A 24,290-nucleotide genomic window follows, 5' to 3' on the forward strand; every position below is an offset into this window, starting at 1 on the left:
TTAAAAACAACAATCGTATCTATAAATACGAACATGTTGGTTACGTCTTACCACATTCACTATCTACAAAAGAACCTAACAAGCTTCGGTTTCTTTCTCGTTGCTTAAATACTTGCAAATTTCTAAGTTCAGAGACCAAACATTGTATTATATATACCATTTTTTAGTAAAACCATGATAAGTGGGGGAGATGTTTACAAGGCCATCGAAGCAATGGTTCCACTCTATGTTGCCCTAATCTCAGGCTATGGTTCGGTGAAATGGTGGAACATCTTCACTCGTGATCAATGTGATGCCATAAACCAGCTCGTTTACTATTTCACCCTACCACTTTTCACCATCGAGTTCACGACTCATGTCGACCCATTCAACATGAATTACCGGTTCATTGCAGCAGATGTTCTCTCTAAGATCATCATAATTGCGGTCTTAGCGTTTTGGGCCAAGTATAGCAGCAAAGGAAGTTATTGTTGGTCCATTACAAGTTTCTCTCTATGCACTCTTACTAACTCTCTTGTGGTGGGTGTGCCATTGGCAAAGGCGATGTATGGACAAGAGGCTGTTGATCTCGTGGTTCAATCCTCGGTGTTTCAGGCAATCGTGTGGCTCACACTCTTACTGTTTGTCTTAGAGCTTAGAAGAGCCGGCTTTAGTAGTAATAATAAGGTAGATGACATCAATATCGAAGGTGGTAGAAAGGAAACCGTGGTTGTGAGAGAGGAGAAGTCGTTCCTTGAGGTCATGTCCGTCGTGTGGTTGAAGCTCGCAACGAATCCGAATTGCTATTCTTGTATCCTTGGAATCGCATGGGCTTTTATATCTAACAGGTAAAAAAGAATCTTTAAAATATATATTAGCTTTATGAAATGTTTTAACAAAGCGTTAAGTATGTGTGATCAGGAGACACTAAGCTCAATTTCTAACACGTAAGCAACCGTTTAAACGGACTGAAAAATCTAAAATTTGAAGTTTAGACCATCAAAACTACTTTTCGGTCTAGCGCTTACACTCTATGATATGGTGATGTAACACAGTTGATTATTGTTTTTGCGTTAAGCCTTTTCAAGTTATAGTGTCCTTAGAAATTATAACAAGGTAACATAAACACAAACGTACATGCAAAGAAACAATCATGTCCGGCCAGAATCTAGTCTTAACTAAATAGGTGTTGTAAACAATGGGATTAGGGTTTTGATTATTAGTATGTATAATAGTAACAATATGATCAACATGATCTGTAACAAAGACTTTAATATTTTACTTATTGATTGAAATAGATGGCATTTTGAGATGCCGGGCATAATAGAGGGATCGATTCTTATAATGTCAAAAGCAGGAACAGGAACTGCCATGTTCAATATGGGTACGTTTATTTATGTTTTATTACCTACCTATGTATATACTACATAACCATATGGAACTAGTAATTGAGCATACATATATGTATATATATGCGCAGGGATATTCATGGCACTTCAAGACAAGTTGATAGTATGTGGAACAAGCTTGACTGCGATGGGGATGGTCTTGAAATTTATTGCCGGACCCGCCGCCATGGCCATTGGTTCAATCGCGGTTGGTCTCTACGGAGATGTTCTCCGCGTCGCCATCATTCAGGTCATTATCTATTTCTTGTATTTTTGTTCCGGTTTGTCTGATCAAGTTTTCGTTTCTTGTTCTGTTTATAAGCTATATATACAAAGCAAAGGAAAATAAAATGTTCAGTCAAAATGTTCAGTCTGAAACAGTTATATTTTAGTTTAATCTTGTTCTAAATAACGTACGTCTGATATGTGTATAGTCTGATAGATTAAGTAGCATACATATATGTTGATTAGCATATACCGAATCAATTTGGAAAACTGCAATATATCATTCATTTCACCCACTAGCTAGATAGGAGACAAACTTAATGCTTTTTCACTTTTTTTTGTCATCATCTTTTTCACTTTTCAGAAGAGAAAAAACTTAATTTTTTTTGAGTTAAGTGATAAATTACTTATGTATCAGTATGTAATTACAGGCTGCTTTGCCACAATCAATCACTTCGTTTATTTTTGCTAAGGAGTACGGATTACATGCAGATGTTCTAAGCACAGCGTAAGTGTAAATTAGAAAACAAAATATAATTTTATATTTTTGTGATTATATATAATTCAGTTTTAATTGTGTGATCATAAATGTAGGGTGATATTCGGGATGTTGGTCTCTTTACCAGTCCTCGTCGCCTACTATGCAGCTTTGGAGTTTATTCACTAATTAAAGTAAAATGTCAGTTATATATCAATGATATATCACCTAATTATATGTTTTTTTTTAAGTATATATTTGAGGTATGGAAAAAACCATGAATCAATCAGACTAATTAATGTTGAAAACATATATCTATAGTTTAATGTATAAGCTTTGTTTTCCCGGAAGTATGTACTAGTAATTTAATATTTCAGATTCGGATATGAGTTTTGTATTTCTTTTGCCGGCAAATGATATGAAGTTTATTATATGTTGTTTAAAATGCTTTGAACAAAGAATAAAAAGACCATTATGTTTTGAAGCAAGAAAACTAAGAACAATAATACTCGAACGCATATAATAAATGGGCTTGGCATAAAGGCCCATCGGGCTGCATATTTGATGTAATCCGATTCGCAGTTTTCTTTCTATTGGGAAAATTGAACCCGTGCGAAACAAGTAACAAACGGTTGAGTTGGCGCGGCAAAAAAAAGCCGCACAGCAAATGGAAATTAACAGAAAGAGAATGAGCCACTCGCGTGTTAAAAGCGCGTTCATTAGACGCTCTTGATATATATATATATATATATATATCCAGTCCTATCCGGTTATCATGGGTTTAAGGCCACGTTGGTGCTTTGCATGCTACACTTGGCCGTAACGAAAAACGAAACAGCTGTTCTGTTCTGTTCTGTTCCCATCTTATATGTCCGCCATTATCTGTTACCATCTCAACTTTTTTCTATCTTGATCCAAATCCTAAATCAAGATCCAAACAATTCATTAGTTTCTAAGAAAATGTCGCAAGATCACGGCGAAACAGAGAAGAAATCAAATGCCAACGCTGTCAATGATGATGATGGCGATGATGATTCGGAGAGCCTCTACTCATTGCTTTGGATCACGATCGGTTCGGTTCTATTTCCGGATCCGAAAACAAGGGATGCCTCCTCGTCTTCTCTGCTTCAACGAATAAGAAACTCGGTCGCTGACTATGGTCCAAAACTTCGAGAAGCTTCTCGGAAAACTTCACGCGATATTCTCCAATGGACTCGTCGTGGCAGCCCGCTTCGTGCACTGCTTGTCATCACTGTAATTGATGATCACTGCCTCTTCTCATGTTAAAGTTTGGCTACTTTATTGGAACCCCATATGAGTCAAACTTCTTGTTTTGTTGCAGATAGGAACAATAGTGATTCTTACAATAGTAGCTTTGGTTGTCTTCACGCTCTTCTTCGTAGCTGCAACAGCCAACGCAATCATAATCTCTCTTTTGGTTTCACTTTCTGTTGCTGGTGGCTTCTTGTCTCTCTTCTTTCTCTCCTTGACCGCTACTTACATCGGAGCCTTATCCGTTGCTGCTTTCGTCATCTCTACTGCTACAGTTTCAGCTGTTGTTTCCATCTTATTTGCCTCAGGTTTATATTACTCTGTTCTGGTTCTGTTTCGGAATCTTGAAATGAAATATTCCAATTTGCTTCCTTTTGTGTTTATGTACTGAGAATGCAATGAGTTTGGTATCGATCAGGTTGGATTGGGTTCTTCTATCTTGTGTGGTTGGGAGCAAGGGGAAGCCTGCGCTTGGCGAAGCAAGTGATGAGGTTAGCCATTTCAGGTAACAGTTTCAGTCTTCATCAAGACAAAGATCAAGAGGTTGTAAGCATCGAATCATCCAGAGAGAATCCTTCTCTTTAGTTTTTTTTTTTTTTTTATAATTACAAGTATCTACAGAGTTTGTAGATAAACCCCTAGTTTTGGTCAAGCGTATTTGTTAATGTCAGTTTATATAAATGGGGTTATTCACTGAGCCTGTTGCGAAGAATAGTAGCAGAAAGGAATCATTGAATCATTTGCATTCGGATTTTGAATCTGTGTATGCATATATTTGTGTTTCATCTACTTAAGAATGATGCGTATACATAAGAAAATATCAACTCAGATCTCTCTCAACATTTCAGCTGCAACACACTCGAAGAGAACTTAGAAACCCTCTAAAACACGAAGAGGCTTTCATTCCAAGAAAAAATCATCCAAACTTTGTGTGTAACTTACGATCACGCCAATTATATAACTTATGATCACACCACATCAGCCTCGGGAAATCAATAAACCCCAGAAAACCAAAAAAAGAAAAAAAAAAAACAAACTCATACATTGATCATCCACTTTATAATCAAATCATCAATGGAACTTGAGAAGAAAAGCCTACAAAAGTATGTCTTTCTCCAAAAATCAACACTCTTGAGCGTCTTGGCTCTCTCTATGTGTTCTTCAACTATTCCGCTGACAAATTCATCGTCACAACGGTATAACTGCAGTCTGCGTACATGTTCCGAGTAAATATTTATATATCAAGAGTCATTTCTCGTGCCAATCGGGTCTTCCTAATGTGAACTCCAAACTTGGATTGTTACAACTAAGATCTCCACATTTCTTTCCTTGATCGTTTGACCTTTGGTCCTGCGAATTAACTTTAATTAGATTTGTTTTTTAAACTAAGAAAAACAATAACTATATATGTATATGCATGGTTATATGAGAATTGTTATTGGAACCTGATTTTGAAGGGAGGATCTTTGATGGTGAGAGATCACTGATGTTGATGAAGTTCTGATCACCGTATCTATGTCGCTTGCGCAGTTGTTACTTAACGGCCATGTCTCTCTGTTGTATGTTTAAAGAACAGAAAGTATAATGAAACTAAGAATATTTGTACTTATCCATGCATAAGTTGAAACCAATGAAAAATGGTAAACCATTTAACTCAATAGTTTTTTATTTATACTAGAAAAATGGGAGTCACAAATAACGTGTTTTGCATGTTACTATTGATCCCACAATCTTTATGTCAAAATTGCCAACAAACTTTGCTTTTTATTATACAAGAGCATGATTATCGCATGATACCGATATGGGGTCCTTAAATTTTTTTTTTTACGATTTTTGTTTTATCCTTAAAAAAAAAAATTGAACCAATCGCGGGCCGCCACGTGTCGGTGAGGCCCGCAAACAGTACAAAAACTGGCCCAAGACCGATCTTTCACTCGCGACTTTGGGAACCGTTTTTTTTTAAAACAAATGGGGTCCACACACTAAAATCATGCAGAAACCTCTTTTGGGAACCGCGATAATGGTGACCTAAGGACCTATACCAAAAATCTATTTTTGTTAGATGGAATAGATATTTTGGGATAACTAAATAATTTTAATATTAACTAAGTTGGAAGTAGTAGCGCTTAGGTAAAGGAACCCCTAAACCCTATATAACTTGGCTAGCTCACTTAATTCTAACATATCATACGTTTGATACATACACGTATATATTGAAAGAATATTCTCAGATATTCTGTTTAGTTTGTAAATCTCCTGTAATATAGGAAGATCATACTCTCCTCTAACAAACTCGATTAAAAAAAAAAAAATGTATGTAGTTAGATTTTAATACGTGTAAACTTACCCCGAAGAGTTACTCCAACGAGGTTGTGTAGTGGAAGGGAAGTCAATTTCTCGATGAGGAGAAGTATCGTCAGATTGTGCCCTTTCATTCCCATTTATGCCCATTTCTTCTTCTCCTGACCCATCTGAAAATTAATTATAAACTTTTATCTGAGATTCATCTCAATTATCTTACCCTTTAAGGGTTCTTGTTTAAGAGGAAACAATTACTATAAGAACATGTTTATTGCAGGTCTTTTATGTTGGAGTTTTTAGCGTAATATAAGATATGGTCTCTTTTTTTTTTAACTAAAAAAGCTAAGAGATGTCTCTTATATCTCTTGTTTAAGAGACGTCTATAAGAAACGTCTCTTAGTGTTTTTAGTTAAATCGTTCAAAAAAAAAAAAAAAAAAAACTTGCAATAAACCATTATTGCAGGTTATAAGGGAGTTTCTAATGGCTTGGGTCCCACAAAAGTGACAATAATCGGTTCCAAAAGTCACGAATGAATAAACGATTGTGGTGGGTTTTTTGCACTGTTCGCGGGCCCCACCGATACGTGACAACCCGCGATTAGTTCACTTTTTAATTTTTTTTTTTAATCATGAGATAAAAATTTTTTTTAAGAAAGCTTATAGATTTTAGGGATAATGATGCTCTAAGCTTTTGGCAAAGACAGTGCAGTGAAGATATTGCTTTCCTTTAAATGTTTTCCAGGTTTTGGCTTTGACTAAAATCTATGTTTTAAACCTCGAAATTGTGTCAAATAAAAGATTAAAAAATGAAATATTTTGTGTGTACAGCGAAAATACAAAATCCATATGAATATAAAAATAATTGATCTTTATTTCAGTGTACGAATAATTTAGTCATATTTGATTTACTAGCTCGTTTAGGGCAAAGATTTAGTACTACCTCCGTTCCTTAAAGATACATATTTTAGAGAAAAATTTTGTTTCAAAAAGATCTAATTTTTTATATTTTCAATACATGTTTTATTAACTAATTACAAACTTAAAACTTAATTGCACTAATTGATTTTTTATTGACTTAAAATTATGGGAAAAAGACAAACACAAAAAACTAAGCAAATTTAATGTGTTTTATTAAAATGTGTGAAAAAAACTAGAATATGAATCTTTTAGGAATAGATGGAGTAGTTTACTATGTAGTCATTTGATAAAAAAAATTCGTTTTATAAGAGAAGATCAAGATGAATGTTTGTTTGGTTTGCTTTGAACTTTGATCACTTAAACTTAGGGTTTCAATCAAAATTAATAAGAAAGATAAAGCCTTGAGCTGACCAATTATTAGCATTTTTCAATTGGGAAAAGGAAATAGTTTTAGTATTGGAACTAACTAGTAAAAATAGTAGTAATGCTTCTCAGTTTAAATATATTATATACGAATCACATATTCAAAATATAGCTTGAAATTAATTGATTTTAACTTATTTGATCAATAAATTAGTATAGTAATTATATACTGAACCTAAAATCTGCTTAGATAATATTGGCGAATCATAAGCTTTATATTATATTTTTTCTATCTCTTTAGCATATATAAAGTTGAAAAGTATTATAAAAAATGTGAATATATGCATAATTATATATCTGTAAAGTCAGATTCGGAATAATACGTACCTGATGAAGCAGCAGGCTTGTTAGTGGTCTTAACAGTTCGATACATCTGCAAGAAAAAATAAGAGTAAAAGGCATTACAGCTCTAAAACTAAGGAATAAATCAATAAATGTAATTAAGGATACAAAAAAAAACAAATAAACGGACAAAGATCTTTTTTTAAACGGATAACGATCCTGATAAACCAAGTGTATTATTTTGAATATATGAAACAGCTGACGAATGTGCAGACATATATGCAGACACATATGAACTTTATACAAATGTGTGGTTTTCTGGGTTTGTCTTGGGACTAGTGTTGTACATTGAATTATTTATTTATGATTTTAAGACCACGAGGTTGATGTCTGAAAGATTTTATTATTATCATTGAGTAATGATGACTACTTTTGTCTCCTCTTCCTATTTTATTTTAAAATAAGAATTATGATTAAAATAAATTCTATCATCTCAGTTTGCTTAACAATTCTCTTAAAGCTAAACCTACACACTCTCTCTCTTGTCTCCCTTTAAATTCATCACTGATTCAGTTTCTTGGCAATTGTGCCATCTCTTCAGAAAATGACTAAACTGGAAGCAAAGACAAAACAAGAAAACAAAATTAAGACATCAGAGTTTCAGCACAAGCTTTAGAGACTTCAACACTATTCATTGCTCTGAATATGTTCACAAATATCTAGTTTCTTGATTAAGCTGTTTTTGTGCAACGGAAATGAGAAAAGAGAGAGAGAGAGAGACATGATGGTGATGAAAACAATGAACTTCCCTAATTAGAGAATCTTAGTAATTGGTAATAAGCTAACTTGACTAGACTCATACTAGGGGAAAGGAACCAACAAGAATATGAGAGAAAAAACCTAAATTCATAAACAGCATTTGGTTCTCTCATTTGTATTAACACGGAAGTGGAGTGTAGATCTACCTGCAAATGGCTCTTCACATGAGCTAAAGTTAAGTCTTTTACATCCATGAGCTCAAGAACTGACTTTGGAGTTGCTCCTATATTCAAAACAACAATAACAAGAATTTTATTTCACATTTTTAGAATATATATTAAATAAAAAAGGGAAAGAGCTTAAGAATGTGATTATGATGTAAATGCGTGTGTACTTTCATGTCCGCCTAGAAGCTCAACGGCGTGAACAAACCGTGCGTGGAGGCTACTCGTCCAACGCATCCTCGGAGCTCTCATGCTCCGCTTTGTCGGCATCTTAGGCAAGAATCTTGATCTGACCATCCCATGATGGTGATGATTATGATGATGAGGATAAGAAGAATCTGAAGATCCAACGACTCCATAGTGATTATGATGATGCATAGGAACACCTTTTAGCCTAGGGGAAGATTGGAACGATCGGTAGGCGTTGTTATAGCCGGAAGATGAGTTTAAGATTGAGAAGTCTCCTCCAAGAGAAGGCAAAGAAGAAGGAGAGGCTTGTTGGTGAAAAGGGAATGAACGGTTGTGATAGACCGGGATGCCTCTAATCGGACGGTGGATATTATTAATCTCGGATTCATCAACCCTTTGATGAAGACTTCCACCATTAAGGATGTGGTTGTTATAGAGGTTCCTTCTATCAGGACAATGGATGATTCTTGTGCTTGGATTCGAACTAGGGTTGTTATGATGAGATAAGGAGAGTTCAAAGTTTGATGATCTGTTGTTGTCGGTTTGGGATGATCTTCTTGAAAGTTCTTTGGAAGACTCGTTGTGATGAGTATCTGGGAGACTTATGTTGAGAGATAGATCAGGGAGAGTTGTAGTTGTGTTTGATGTTGGTTTCTCTAGAAAAACTCCTTCCATGGACATGATTAAGCAACCTTTTAAGAACCTCTCTTGCTATTCCTTCTGAATTTAAAATTATTTTTCTAAGGGAAAAATAAAAGAGATTCTTTGAGCAAATAAGTCAAAAGGGTGTCTGAAAGATTTGGATTTTTTCTCTATATCTCAAAAGGAAATGAGAAAGCGAGGGGAGATGAAGTTAAAGAAGAGCTTTGAAGAGGATTAAGAAGGAAGAGAAGAGAGAAAAGTTGAGTAATAATAATCTTCTTGAAGAAACAAACATGCTCAAAGTAAGACGCAGAGAGAGATAGAAAAAGAAGGAGAAGAGAGAGAGAGAGATAGGTATGTGTGTTGTGAATCAAACGCAGAAGAGAAGAAAAAGGAATAAAACTCAATTCAGGAAAAATAAAATAAGTAAGAAAGAGAGATAGTGTGTGCGTATGTACATGTGTGTATGTATGAGATGTTGTTCCTCGAGAGTATATCTTGGAAAACGATAGTTGAGAAAGGGTAATATTGTAATTCGTTGTATTCCAAATAGTGCAGGTTTTTATTTTATTTTGGGATGATATCTTAAATTTGTCATTTTAACCTTTCTTTCACCAAGCAAAGTACCAATATAAATATTTTACAACTACATTAATTGATTCAGCTAAAATAACTAGCAAGTCATTAGTATTTTATTATTGAGTATTGACATTTTAGTTTTTACAGCTAAAATGACTGAACTACTATTGACAAATAATTTTATTTATATAATAGATGGAAATTTGATGTAAATTAGTACGTTATAATTGATCATTTTCATAGATAAAACATAATGATATGTGTTTGGGGCTTGTTGCTTTATGATGCATACAGATTCTATAAACATATCGAACAAAAAGATAGATTAATAAACCTTATCATTTTGAGTACTAAATCAGAAACCCATTGGAATATAAAATAATACATGTTCACAGATTATGATGAAGAATAATACTCGTTCTGTTTTTAAAAGATGCATATTCTAGATTTTTCACGTATATTAAGAAAACTCATTAAATATGCATTGTTTTTTGTGAATAACAATTTTTCATAACTTTTAGCCAATAGAAATTCAATAAACACCATTATTTTTTTTTGAAACTTACAATTTTTCATAAAATCATACATTGAAAAAGTAAAAAATGTATCTTTTTGAAATAATTTTTTTTTTCGGAACATACATCTTTTAGGAACGGAAGTAGTACTAATTAAAATGTTGGAGAAGAGTACAAGAGGAGAAAGAATAAAGGGTCGCGCTCTTCTGTCCTATCTAAATCTTTAGTGAAAGCAAAAGCCAAAGTTAAATAAATAAGTAATAAGAGAAAATAACAAAAACAAAACATATAAAATACATTTAAAATAAATAAAAATCGGATGCTCTGATTTTGGTACCCCGGAGACGACGGGATTCATACGTTGAGAGAGAAAGAAACCCTCTGACTCTTTTTGTTTTATTTCCTCCCCCACTCACTTCGCTTCTCACTTCACTCTCTATTTACATTTTATATATTTGTTTAATTTCTTTTATATGATTTTGGAATCAAACAATTCATTCTGACCGTAGATTGTTCAACTATACCTAAAGAGATAACTCTACATTAAATATCAGTACGTTCTTGAGTTTATGAATAGCTCCTAAAGACAAATATTTAGTTCGTAGAGATGTAGACTACAAAATCAACCGGTCACTTGTTTGACCATTTTGTGAAGTCTATTACAAGGCTAAATCAGACTGATCTGTCACATTAGACACTTAATTTAAATATATATAGCAGATTTATATTACCAAATCTTGAGATTGTTTGTGTAGTTTTTTATTTCATAAACTTTGACTTGTTTATTTCTAAGACATATTGTTATTTTCTCCCACTTTTGATTTGGATTATACATTATATACTTTGTGATGTGGCTTCCGAATGTAGAGAAAAAAGTTATGTCTTACAAAAAGTACCTTTTTCTTCAAATGCACTCATATATGTGCATGATACACATTATACATTCGTCTGTACAATATAATATACAAGTTTTTCCGTGTGTATATGAACATACAAGATGTGTCATATACTTAGCGGCATTTCTATTACTGTAACGCATAATTGTTTTAGATATTATCATACATAAGAATATTAGCCAGAAAGTATATTTTGTTTGTTTCCTTGAGTAAGCAAAAACAAGTAAACTCTAAAGAACCCAAACATTTGCTTCTAATTCCCTTTTTCATTCTCCCAAATATTCTTTCTCAATTAAATAAACTCTATATTTTTCATTGAGTTGTCTCCTCAGAAAATAAGTCACATGGCCATCAATATTAGGTATTTGTTTATTTATTGATCTTAGATGTAAAAGCCCGAAATTGTAATAAAAATAAATTATGAATTATATATGTCAAAGAAAATAAATATGAAATATAACACTCCATTTGGTTCAAAATAATACTTATTTTAGTTTTCCCCACATATTAATAAAACATATTAAATTTTAATATTAAATGTATAATTTTTTGTAACTATATATTTCTCATAATTATAAACCAATAAAAATTCAGTAAATACTATTATTTTTTGAATTTTACAATCAATTATTATTAGTTGACAAAAAATACATTGAAAATATAAAAATGAATCTTTTTGAAACAATTTTTTTTTTTGAAAAAATATGCAATTTTATGAAACAGAGGGAATAAGTTAATTAAATTTTCTCTATATTAAATAATATATTGTTCAAGTTTTTTGCATTAAAATTGAGAAATCATTTATTTTGTTTTATTTTTATATTGAAATATATTAGTCCCTCCGTTTCTGAATAAGTGTCACTTTGACTTTTTCACACAGATTAAGAAAGCGGTTGAAATATATGTAAGTTGTTATTAACTACACATATCTGATCAATAGTATTTGAGATAAATACAATTATTTATAAAATCAATGCAGTATGCAATTTATTTTCACCTGAAAATAAATATAATTTGCATTAAAATTGTAAAATAACATTTTTTATGTAACAAAAAAAATGTTAGAATGACATTTATTATGAAACAGATGGAGTATTTGTTTCAGAAAAAATTATCAATAGCTAAGCATTTAATCATCACTGACAAAAAGGTTAAGTAACTGTAAAATACTAAACAATAACAAAATGTAAAAGGACAATTAATTTTGCACTAAATGTTGAAAGCATCAGGAATAAAAAAATCGGAAAATGATTTGAAATCATATGTAGAGATTATTATTTAATCTTAATATATATATATATATATATATATATATCTGTTAAAAAAAAGTATGTGCGGTATATGTTTGTAGAGTTTAGTCGTATTTTGAGTCTTTTTAAAAGTAGTGCATGCTGAAGCCCTTTTTCAAAAAAAAAAAAAAAATAGTGCATGCTGTGAGTTAGATAAATATAGCCTTAGCTATTTTTTTTTCCGTTTTTGGGAAGATGTCAAATTTATAATTCTGAATTGGGTTTCTTAAAGCCTACGGCTACAGTAAATTTCTTTTATACTGTATTTAACATATAAATTTGATAATAATTTGAATTTTATTCCAAAACTATAAATATATGTTCGAGGGAATAAACTCAATATGGCGAACCCTGGTTCGAACTCCGCTGGCCACACGGATATAGACTATTGCTTTCGGCTCATTTGAATGTCCATGAGAGGGTCTATCTGTGGGCTGTACCTCCACCATGTGGTTAGGTCCGTGTCTTTAATAGATTCGGGTTTAACCCTTTTCAGTTCAAAAAAAAACTATAAATATATGTTTAGTTTTCTGAAAGAGCTAGTTTTCTGTTTTTTTAACCCTAGGCTCATCCAAGAGATTATCATTAAATCAGTCACTAACACTATATGTTAACTGATCCATTAATTACTATATTGGGAACTAAACCTTTTTAGGTTTAGTAGTTTATTAGAGGAACATCGAAACTAGAGATATCTCAAAAAAAAACATTGAAAGTTTGAAACTAGAGAGTAACGAAGCTTGATATTTCGCTTAGCTATTAACGTTTGATTGGATTCTGTGCCCCATTAATTTCTCGAAGAAGATATATTAGCTTTCCTTTTGCTCGATGTTTTATTCTTTCCTTTATCAAATTCGCAATGGCTAGAAAAGTTCAAAAATGAGTAACGAGTGATAATATATTCATGGACCTGAACTTACGTCGGTGAGTGAGATCCAATGCGACAAGTAATTAAACTGCTAATGCTGTTTTTATTTTTAACTTCCTCATTTACGTACGACATAAAAGAACTTACTAGTAGTTGTATTTTATTCATAGATCTAAAATAAATTATCACTGCACGCATTAAATGGATCCAACAGAACGTGAGGTTCCATATTGTCTAAATTAATAATTTACACCTTTTTGGAATATATCGGAGAATGAAAGTCTCCGTTGATTCTACCAATCCGTTGACGTTCATATCTCTTTGTCATATTTTCTAATTAATACTATCCATTATTTAATTATTATATTTTTGATTCTTACTTTGTATTTATAAATATGCATCTTGTCTTCAAACATACTCTCCCATTTTCTATTTTATTTTGAAAATTCCTTGATTAATGTTAACTACAAATCAATAATAACTGAATCTTCTCAACACTAAGGAATTCCGAGAAGAATTTAAAAATAACAATCAAACTAATAACAATACACAAAATATAAACATAAGAAAACATATTGACACATGCAATATGGTTATCTACCTGTACAAATCAGACAATGATTTTTTTTTGGACTACTATGATATTTATTTGGTAGGTATAGATCTGAAATTTAATACGCATTTTGATTCCATACTGAATTATGGTTGTTCAAATCGAATTAAAAATAAATGAGTGTGTTTAGTTCTTAACACAAAAAAGAGTGTGTGTTTAGTGAAGATTATTCAAGTAGGGCAAAAGGCAAGACTCATAGCTGCCTAACAACCAGCTGTCGTCCTCTGTCTATTATGTTGAATATTAATTTAACTTTTTAATGGACCCTCATGTTTTTTGCATTATGTTACCATTATGGAAAAACTGTCCTACACATTAGAGAAAAATAAATTTTGGACTCAAAATAAATTTATTTGCTCACTTTTCTCATTGAAAGATCAAAAGAAATGTTGGTTAAGGAATATAAGAGAAGTAGTCGATCCCAGTGGAGCGCCTTGCAAAAATGTTTTCTTGTGTATCATCTAAAATTTCTAGTAAACATATAACATAATCATGATCATACAACATCAATATAATATATAGTATTGGTTAGTTTCTTAGTCAATAATTTTTGTGAGAATTAGAATATAAGATCATAAAAAAGGTAATATACATTAGTGTTATTTAAAAATCCATTTATGACCAGTTTAAACTTTTTATATTATTCAAAATTGAATGGAAAATCGATATGATTGAGTATGTTATCTGATTGTAGTATAAGTTCCTTTCCTACTAACGACGTTTGTATAAAAAACAAAACAAGAATAAAAAAGGAAAATGCGAAGAATGTTGGTTTCACATCCTAAACAATGTAGTATATAATTTTTCTTCATTTTTTGGTCAATTTTTTTTTATATTAGACTAATTTCATGAAAAGCATGGTGATAACTTTTTGGTCTTGTGCGTCAAGCTTTTCCAACAAAAAAAAAATCATTTAAAAAATGGGCATTAACTATTTTTGGTATTTATATGCGAATAGCCCAACATGACAGCCTTGAGGGGAAGCCACCCAAGCTAAGGATTAGGACATCCAAATTAGTAGGCCATATTTTTTTTTTAAAAAAATTATTAGTATATACATAAAAAGAAAATCTGTAGATTATTTTGTTAAAATATTATCTATTGGACATATTTAGTTATAATAAGATTTGTCAAACTTTTTAAATATATTAGTAAATTTATATTTTAGATAATAGTTTATACTTCCCTTACAAAACCATATGTTTAAGTTTGAAAGCCTATTGAAGTGCTTGATTTTTTGAAAAAAAATGGAGGATTGTTATCAAAACACAGAAATTGTTTATCGCATATTGTTGACCATTCCGGTGTCGGTTGCCACGGCTGAAAGAAGTTTTTCGAATTTGAAGCTAATAAAGAATTATCTGCGGTCTACCATGTCACAAGAAAAGTTGAATGGGTTGGCTATGTTATCAATTGAGACTACTATGGTCGAAAAACTTGACTATTAGAGTTTAATGGATGATTTTGCAGGAAAAAATGCAAGAAGATCTATATTTCAGCAATAAGTGTTTTTATATCAATGTTTTTTATGAAAATATTATGAAATTTGATTTTTTTAATGAAAATTTAAGTTATTTTTTATACTGTTTTGTGATCTTGATAAAACATGTATGAAGGCATAGTTTTAAATTTTGATTGGGGCAATATAAAAGGTTGGTCCGACACTGAACATGATTTGTTCATCATTGACTCACTAACAACGATATATAATAGAAAATTACTAGAATGTATAAGAAAAGTTGGTTTATTACTAGAGTGTTATACATCTTTTAAAAATTACTAGAGTGTTTGGATACCCCTAGTAAATGACAATAAAGCCTTTGGTTAGTTTTTTTTAAAATTGAAATTATTTTTAAACATTAAATCCACATCACTAATTAAGTATCCACATCAGTGATAGAGAATAATCAACCATCTCTTTAATTACAAAACGTTGAAAAAAAAACACAACAACACTGCACAACTTCGTCGAAGAACTAAAGGAACCCTAACCGACTCTTCCCTGAAATCGTCATCGACATTGTGTTTACTCCGTCTTCCTCGAACTAACTCTCTGTCTTGTCTTCTCCGATATCGTCTTCCCCGAAATCGTCGTCTCCAATCGTTTTTACGAAATATTTTTTCGCTGTAATCGTCCGAAATCATCTTCTCTGCTGCGTTTTTTGAGTTTGTAGCTGAGTTTTAATTTGTGTTGTGGCTGAGTTATTTTTCTTTTACGGCTGGTTTATATTTGCAGTTTGGTTATGCAGTCGTGGCTGAGTAACTTTCCGCCAATCTCCGAAAACCTAGCTATAAGAAGTGTGCATTCCGAGGAGAAAAGACAAATACATTCCAAAAAAATATTCAGATCGACAATTGTGGGATGTATTTAATTAAGTTTGTTTGTGATTTCATACTCATATTTGGATAATCTAATATTTTTTTTCAGATCTGAGTGAAAGAGAAAATTGAACAAAAAGAAAATGAAAGAGATGAAAAGAAGTGACGGATTCAGCATAGACGACACAAAGGAGTTCATTGAAGCTTGGATACATGGACGAATACCGGAATGGTGCAGAAAACCTGTATTTTTGGTTTTCTATGTAAAAAACATAACTCACCCATGTATTGTGTGTTTGATTTATGCTATGTTTACACTAATCAGCCGTGTCGTTTATATATCTCAGCCGTGTCGTTTACATAACTCAGCCATACCTCAAACATACCCTAAAATCAAAAAATGTTTAGATAACTCAGCCGTATCGTTTATATAAATCAGCAATATCTCAAACATACCCTAAAATCGGAAAACTGAATTCAAGTACTTTAAGAAGTTATATTGAAGATCATCTTATCAATATCAAGTGAATATAAATCAACTGAATGTGTATAGTTTATTAAACTTCAAGTTGAGACTTTAACTTGATCTTGAGATATATGTTCTCTTACAATCACTTATACAATTCTAACTTACAAAACTCTAACTTTAATCTTTTCTTAAATATAAACCTCAAATCACAAACTATAGAATTATAAAATTATAAAAATTTAAAGTTTATCTTTGAACATTAAATCCAATATTTTTATTATTATTTAAAGTTTAAGGTTTAGGTTCCAAGTTTACGTTTATAGTTTAGAGTTAAACTCAATTTTTAATCATTTTAAAAAAAAATCTTTAATTTAAAGTTCCATTTTAAATTTTGATTTAAACCCGTAACTACATTTTTTAAATTTAAGCAATTTTTAAAACAAATTGAAAAAAACTAAAATTACAAATTATATTACTTTTTTCATGACCTTTTATTCATTTTAGTCTAAGGGTTCAATATTTTCAATATAAAATTATAATATTTTTTAATGTCTTAAAATTTAAACTACAAATATTAAATATAAAATTATAAAGTTAAATATTTTCAAAACATTATCTCAAACCATATCTATTTCGAACCTTTAACCCTAAACCCAGAACCACATACTTTGACCTATACCATAAAACATTTAACTTCAAACTTTTTTAAAAAATTAATTAATCACCTACCATAAATTCTAACTACAAATGTTAAAACTCTAATATTTTTGTTATTTAAAAATATAATCTTAAATCTTAAATCGAAACCCAAAACACTATATACCAAACCCTAAACTCTCACTCAGTTATATACCATAAACTTTAAACTTCATATTTAAACCATACATCAAAATATCAACATAGAATCATAAAATCCAAGTTTTAAAATTTAAAGCTTTATCAAAAATAAACTTTAATATAAAATATAATTTTAACCATTAAAATTAAAACATTAACCATTGATTGTTTTAATCTAAGGGTTACAAATCCATCTAGTGGTTATCTTCTAAGTTCTTTTTCATTGGTTAGATTTTTTAGTACAAGGATTACAATTCTTGACCATTGATTAGTTTTGATCTAATGGTTTAAAATGCATTTTTCTTCACTTTCTCTCGTCTATTTGACGTCTCCTTCTCCTCTTCTCTTTCCTTCGGGAGTTCTTTACAGTTCCAGATCTTCTTCATCTCTCTCACTTTATGTCTTGTAAACAAGAGAGATTCATACATTATCATTCATTTCTTATGCCTTAGTATATTTGGTTTGTAAATCTTAGAAGTGAGAGAAGAAGAAACGTCAAAGAAGAAAAGAAGATTGTCGGAGAAAAAGAAAAAGTGTCGAAGAAGACTGGTCTTCGCCGTCGTCACGGATATTGAGCTCGTCGCCATATATACTTGCCGACGTCGTCCTTGTTTCTGTTTCTCAGATCCATTTTTGCCGGTCTCCATCTTCACCGTAGTCGCCACTACCACCGCTTGTCACCACACTGGTCACCTCTCTATCTTTCAATCTCTCTCGCTCTTTCTCTGTGTTTTGAATTTGTTCTTCTTACTAGAAGGTGGATAAGGCATATGAGCTTGATGGTGGAGGAGATAACAAAACCGTTGTGTGGCTTTTAGACGTCGGAGCTCTCGTGGTAACGAGACTGCGGTGGCGAAGGAAGAAGACAATAATGACCTCCCGGCTCTCGTTATATGGAAGAAACACGCAGTGGTTTAGTTAGGTTTAGATTTTGTCGACACGGCTGCAAGCTTTTTTGTTTCTAGGTTATAGATTAGGGTTGGTTTATAATTAAACTCAGCCGTAACGTATGCATAACTCAGCTGTAAGTGTGCATAATTCAGCCGTAACGTATCAGAATGGTATAAGCCAGTCGTAACGTTCATATAACTCAGCCGTTAAGTGTAATATATTTCGCGACGTTTCGTATTTTGGGCGGAAAAAAATATTTTGGGCGGGAAAAAATCATTCCTTCAACTCTGAATACAATATTAAAACTTTAATATTTTCTTAAATTTAAACTTCAAACCCTAAACTATAGAACTATAAAGTTATAAAAATTATAAAGTTTATCTTTTGAACACAATATTAAAACTTTAATCTTTTCTTAAATTTGAACCTCGAACCCAAAACTATAGAACTACAAAGTTATAAAATTTATAAACTCATTCGTAACGTATGCATAACTCAGCCGTAATTTGATTATAACTTAGCCGTAACGTATGCATACTAAGTTGTAAAGTATGCATAACTCAGCCGTAACGTATCTGAAAGGTATAAGCGAGATGTCCTATAACTCAGCCGTCAAGTGTAATTTGTTTTGCGACATTTCGTATTTTGGACGGGAACAAAATATTTTGGGCGGGAACAAACTCATTCCTTCAACTCTGAACACAATATTAAAACTTTAATATTTTCTTAAACTTGAACCTCAAACCCTAAACTATAGAATTATAAAGTTATAAAAATTATAAAATTAATCATTTGAAAAAAATATTAAAACTTTAATCTTTTCTTAAATTTGAACTTCAAACCCTAAAACTATAAAGTTATAAAAATTATAAAATCAGCCGTAACGTATGCATAACTCAGCCGTAACGTAAGGATAATTCAGCCATAACGTATGTGTTGGAGACTTAATGTATGAACTAAAGTTATCATATTCAGATGACGCACCATCTGAGTCATCAAACATATAAACTCAGCTTTCAAATTCATCATCTTCTTCGTCTTCTCTCATTTTCTTATTTTTTTTTTGTTCAACTCTCTTCTTTTCTTACAATTTACGGGACTTAGCTTCTTCATCTCTCTCTTTGAGTCTTTTTTCTTCTGCAAGACGACGAATCCATTGAGAGAGGGAGCAACAGGATATAGGACCGCCATACATGAAACTGAAGGAGAGGAAGCTTCTTCTTTAACCGATCATCATCAAAAACGACGACGACTGTAGTAGATCTGTCTCAGATTTTCAATTTTAAAAAATCTATGTTTTCATACCCAGTTGCAGAAACAATAATTACCAGAACCATAAGATCTCAGAGAAAGATAAATAATAAGTTGAAGAAGATAGATAAAGAAGATGAAGAATAACATAGACCCTTATTTTATTGTTGTAACATTAGTGATGACATGGCAAATCTGAATTGATGACATGGCAGATGACATGGAAAATCGGTTAGTCAGCCGCCAAACGAATATATAACTCAACCTAAATAAATCAGCCCTGATGTACAATGTAAGTCAGCCGAAACGTGGATATTATTTCAGTAATTAATCTTTCGCTAATAAATCAGCTGTAATTAGGAAGAAAAATCTTAACTCAGCCATATCGTCAAATAAATCAGCCGTCAAACAAATGATATTCTAGTAATTAATCTTTCGCTAATAAGTCAGCCGTAAATAAGCTGAGTTTACTATTAATCCATCCAATGAAAGCTGATTAAATATAACTCAGCTATAACAACATCTCATAAGTCGGCCGTAAATTCAATAACTCAGTCAGTCGATGTTCATTAACTCAGCCGTGGAAACATAATTCAGTCGTGTCTTAACTACAACTCAGCCAAATTTTACAGAAATCAAACCGCCGATGTATAAGTCAGCCGTAACTTGTGTACGTAAGTAAGCCGTTATCCCATAAATCAGCCAGATTTATGTAAATCAGCCTTAACTAACGGCTGATTTATGTTCTTAAGTCAGCCATTTTCTCTTAAGTCAGCTGCGCTGTTTAATTCAGCCGCAACGTAGCAATAACTCAGCCGTAACGACGTATATAGCTATTTACGGTCGACTTAATGAAAACACAGAACCGAATTTCTACGTGGCGCCGGGTTTTTGATTACGTGGCATTAAAAAGTAATGACATTTTTGTAAATACGTTTTTTCTCATAACGTAAAAAAATGGCACACTTGGTATTTAAAAAATGTCAGTAATAAAAAAAGATTTATATGGTTCTACTCAATTGTTCTAAAATATTGTATATTTGAGTAAACTTACCTATATAATATGCTTTTCTCGCCCCTTTTTTTTTCTTTCCCTTCACATTCACCGTGCAAAAATATGCCTCTCAATTCTCAAGTTGGAGAATAAAGCTTAAAATCTTCCATATTATGTTTAAAACACCCAAAAACTACTTTTAAGCTTTACGTATTTTGAAATATAATCGTAGGGTTACATTGGACCCACTGTTTTATGTTATGCAAATAGCAAAATTTCTAGAGTTGTGAATTAAATTATTTAATTCCATTCCATCTCAAAAGAATGAAACAAGAGAAAGGTTGACATTACTATCCCCTTTTAGATTTTGTAAAGTTATAGCAAAGAAGCCAATATTTATTTCCTATCACATAATGAATTTGCACGGCTAACTAGCTAGGTGAAAAACAGTAAAGATGTACACTCAAAATTTAAAAGAAAAAGCGATGTGGTACTATTTCGGAAATACATAAGAATATTTGTAATTACAAAATAGTTTTACTAAAAACTATCATAATTTGGAGGGTAAAAGGTAAGAACACTAGCTAGTAATCAATCCACCATTAATGCGCCACGTCATTTTGTAAGGTACCTATGAAAATATAACGAAAATTATAACAAGATGCAAGAAAATAGAAACATAAGTTAAAAGAAAATCATCGGAACTACACTCCAGTAAATAACTTATACCTGCGTTTATATAACATACTGATCACTCAGTGATGTATTTGTAAAACTTCTCGATCACTAGTGCTAGTTTGGTTATGAGAGAAACTGAAACAAAAATTTAATTGATCAACTCCTTTAAAAAAAAAGAACTCTAATTGATAAACTTTTTGGGGATAATCCTTGTTATATATTTTGTGTTTGGCTTAAAATCCGATACTCTATACCAATTGTTTTCTCTTCCACAAGAGTATATTTATAGGGTATAAAAGATGGGGCCTAAAGGAATTGGCAAATTGTACCGAAGATTGGCGAAGAATGAGATGTGGCATGAAGGTGTTGTAGTTGTCTCATTAACCAACAACAGTAACAGAGAGAGAGATGTGATGTCCACTGTTCATTAAGGGGGTCCATATCTTTATATTGGTTGAATATATATCATGTAACGTCAAATTCTCTATGTCTATATATTGTTATTATGATTAATCAATAAAGTTAGAATATTATGAGGGTGAAAGAGCACACAACACCAAAGAATGTACTGTGACACCCACCAACGTCTCGTAACTATAATACATATTCTGTACTTACCACACCGACTAGGTTACAAACCATACCGGCCGGGTTTAACTTATTCTTGTCTCTTAATTTGATATTTATTTGTAACCTCTTGTCTTTGATTTATTAATTTTGAATTCAGGTTTGAATATATGTTATTGTTAGACATCGACCGATAGCCATCAAGAAACCTAATGTTATATAGGTTTTTTTTTTTTTGTAAAACAAAGTTATATAGGTTGTAAAGACTAACTGTTCCATGGGGTATACAGCTTTAAAATCTGCGAAGATCATCAAACCTTTGTGAATGGTTAGAAGATTTACCTCTCAATATTCATCATAGTTATTATTCTCTTTTCTGTTTGTCAAAATATAGTTATTATCTGCTGCAACAACACCAATGAAGATTTGAATTTACAAATAGTTATGAGCTTTTGATATGCTATCCCCCAAATTCCTCGCGACCAAAACTTAGCTAGACAAGTGTTTCATGGTTTTCTACTTGCAATTTCAATCCAAAAAATGAAAACTCTATCTAGTATCTATAGAACCCATCACATCTACGTTGATATGAATTTTCTAAGTAGGTTTGAAATCTAAATGAGCTTTTTTCGCAAGGTGTTAGAGAGAGGGCACAAAAGTGTAGGAACATCTCAAATTCCAATATGAAAAGTCAGCATAAACGGTTCAAAAAGCTTAATTAATTGATGTAAGTTTAAGGTTGAGAGAGAGAGAGAGAGAATGAGAAAGGAAGAAAGAAGAAAGAAGAAAGAGAGAGAAAGGAAGAAAAGGAGCAATAAATGCGAACAGACAGAAGGGCACAGAACTATTCTGCCCATTGCAGAAAAGATAGTCTGATGTGAGAGGTGATGAAATCATTTTGTAATCGATTGCTTTATGATTGCTCCTTTCACTTTTAATTTTATCTAATTTTCTTTTTAAATAGGGAGCGACCATTTAATAACAAGTGAAAAAGTATTTTTAACATTTTTACCCAAAAAAAAAAGTGAAAAAGTATTGGTGGATTGGAATTTGGTTTTTCTCTAAAGCTGATAAAAAGTAGACGAGAAAAAGTATATATTCAATAGGTAAAGTGCTTTTCCCAGAAGTTTTTTTTACCCCCTATGTGTTCTCTCACATATACTAATACTTTTCTGACAAATTAAAATAAGTATAAAAGGTAAAGTCAAGGGAAGAAAAAGCAAAAGTAAAAGAAAAAAAGCTGCAAGATGATGAAGTTATGATGATGACTCAATGATAATCGATCGAGTGCATGCATGCATTGCATTGTCCTACATATGCACAACACATATCATAGTAACTTTTTACTCACTTTTGCTGGCTCCCTTATTTAAACCCTTAAAGCATTTACTCCTTTCTTCAAAAGCCCGACGAGTTCACTTCACAAAGTTTCTACCAAACATATGTGATATTCAAACTAGATGTGTGTGTATATATATATTATATGAACGTGTATTTCAAGCTTATCATGTAAATGTAATGTACATTTTTTTTTAATCTTGTTTGGGTACAAATTTTTAGTACTATACCAAATAGGCTGTTATAGCTAATATCCAATCAAAGCTAATATTTTGATTCTAATTTCATTACTGACTTGACGAAACTTTATTCATAGTTCCTTGAACACATGTTTTTTTTTCCTTTTGAAAATGAAGACAAACTGAACCCTTGTGTAGTTTCTGAAGATGAATAATACTAAGTTGAAGCTAAATACGAAAAAAATAGTATATCGAAATTTCAAGAAAATGTTTCCAAAAGTATTAGAATCTGATGCACGTTAAGTTTCAGGCCGGTCCAACAATACTAAAATTTATCATGGGCTATTTTCTAAGTATATATCACTTGGTCATAATGGGCCATTTTTATGGCTAATAGTGCCCTTTTAGTTGGGAAACATTACAAGACGATGACGTCATAATGGGCAATCTTGACGGTTAACTTCGCGCCACGAGTAAATCCCGAAAAGGTTTCAGGTGTACTTTGTCGCATTGGATCAAAGACCGCTACTAAGTCAAAGTCTCGTGTTTGAAGGATACACTAGCTTCACACCAAAGAGTGTCTCTTCTTCTGTTCTTCATCATATCTTTCTTCTTCTCCACCAGAAAAGGTTTTAGAGTCCTCTGTTCTAAACCCTAGTTTCTTCTTCAGCTTCTTCCCCGAAGCTGTTATTCGGATGCAAATTTGCTTCCTCTATTTTGCGCCGTACTCGTTAATCAAACAGTCCCATAAACAAAACATTTGATCATTTGAATTTTCTTGTCACTGGTTAATGGTAAAGAACAAATTTTGGGGAATTTTTTTTAAAAAATGTGTTTTGCAGTTTACTTAAAAATATATGAAAATATAATTAATTCTATACAAAGTTAAGAAATGGATCATCTGAATTTTAACTCGTATTTGTTTAA

At 31.8% G+C, this 24,290-nt stretch overlaps 3 protein-coding genes and 1 long non-coding RNA gene across 4 annotated transcripts; 2 read left to right on the forward strand and 2 right to left on the reverse strand.

The window, feature by feature from the left end:
- The first annotated feature begins 43 nt into the window (after positions 1-43).
- LOC111202298 (auxin efflux carrier component 5) lies at positions 44-2,501 on the forward strand. Its single transcript, XM_022694986.2, has 5 exons — positions 44-827; positions 1,278-1,363; positions 1,460-1,617; positions 2,024-2,100; positions 2,187-2,501. Exons 1-5 carry the CDS (start codon positions 175-177, stop codon positions 2,257-2,259), a joined length of 1,047 nt encoding a protein of 348 aa, XP_022550707.1. The 5' UTR covers positions 44-174; the 3' UTR covers positions 2,260-2,501.
- Positions 2,502-2,615: 114 nt separating this feature from the next.
- LOC111202300 lies at positions 2,616-4,423 on the forward strand. The gene is made up of 3 exons (XM_022694988.2): positions 2,616-3,324; positions 3,413-3,650; positions 3,761-4,423. Exons 1-3 carry the CDS (start codon positions 2,875-2,877, stop codon positions 3,925-3,927), a joined length of 855 nt encoding a protein of 284 aa, XP_022550709.2. The 5' UTR covers positions 2,616-2,874; the 3' UTR covers positions 3,928-4,423.
- On the reverse strand, positions 4,208-9,541 carry LOC111202299 (transcription repressor KAN1). The gene is made up of 6 exons (XM_022694987.2): positions 8,420-9,541; positions 8,232-8,308; positions 7,312-7,357; positions 5,690-5,813; positions 4,788-4,896; positions 4,208-4,692 (listed from the first exon to the last, which is right to left on the reverse strand). The coding sequence occupies exons 1-6, from the start codon at positions 9,117-9,119 to the stop codon at positions 4,591-4,593; spliced, it is 1,158 nt and encodes a 385-aa protein (XP_022550708.1). The 5' UTR covers positions 9,120-9,541; the 3' UTR covers positions 4,208-4,590.
- An 11,492-nt stretch (positions 9,542-21,033) lies between these two features.
- Positions 21,034-24,233, reverse strand: LOC125584109. The gene is made up of 2 exons (XR_007321110.1): positions 21,331-24,233; positions 21,034-21,232 (listed from the first exon to the last, which is right to left on the reverse strand). It is a non-coding gene; the product is annotated as an uncharacterized LOC125584109 (long non-coding RNA).
- Between the last annotated feature and the right edge of the window lie 57 nt (positions 24,234-24,290).

Source organism: Brassica napus, chromosome C3, assembly GCF_020379485.1.
Source record: "Brassica napus cultivar Da-Ae chromosome C3, Da-Ae, whole genome shotgun sequence".
Classification (NCBI taxonomy): domain Eukaryota; kingdom Viridiplantae; phylum Streptophyta; class Magnoliopsida; order Brassicales; family Brassicaceae; genus Brassica; species Brassica napus.

Excerpts from the sequence above, each read along its gene's own strand:
- LOC111202300 (XM_022694988.2), top strand. The coding sequence starts at position 2,875 with ATGCTACACTTGGCCGTAACGAAAAACGAAACAGCTGTTCTGTTCTGT. Across the intron at positions 3,325-3,412 it reads GTGCACTGCTTGTCATCACT|ATAGGAACAATAGTGATTCT; the intron begins GTAATTGATGAT and ends GTTTTGTTGCAG. Across the intron at positions 3,651-3,760 it reads TTCCATCTTATTTGCCTCAG|GTTGGATTGGGTTCTTCTAT; the intron begins GTTTATATTACT and ends GGTATCGATCAG.
- LOC111202298 (XM_022694986.2), top strand. The coding sequence starts at position 175 with ATGATAAGTGGGGGAGATGTTTACAAGGCCATCGAAGCAATGGTTCCA. Across the intron at positions 1,364-1,459 it reads AACTGCCATGTTCAATATGG|GGATATTCATGGCACTTCAA; the intron begins GTACGTTTATTT and ends ATATATGCGCAG. Across the intron at positions 1,618-2,023 it reads TCCGCGTCGCCATCATTCAG|GCTGCTTTGCCACAATCAAT; the intron begins GTCATTATCTAT and ends ATGTAATTACAG.
- LOC111202299 (XM_022694987.2), bottom strand. The coding sequence starts at position 9,119 with ATGTCCATGGAAGGAGTTTTTCTAGAGAAACCAACATCAAACACAACT. Across the intron at positions 8,309-8,419 it reads GCTTCTAGGCGGACATGAAA|GAGCAACTCCAAAGTCAGTT; the intron begins GTACACACGCAT and ends TTTTGAATATAG. Across the intron at positions 5,814-7,311 it reads CAAGCCTGCTGCTTCATCAG|ATGGGTCAGGAGAAGAAGAA; the intron begins GTACGTATTATT and ends ATTAATTTTCAG.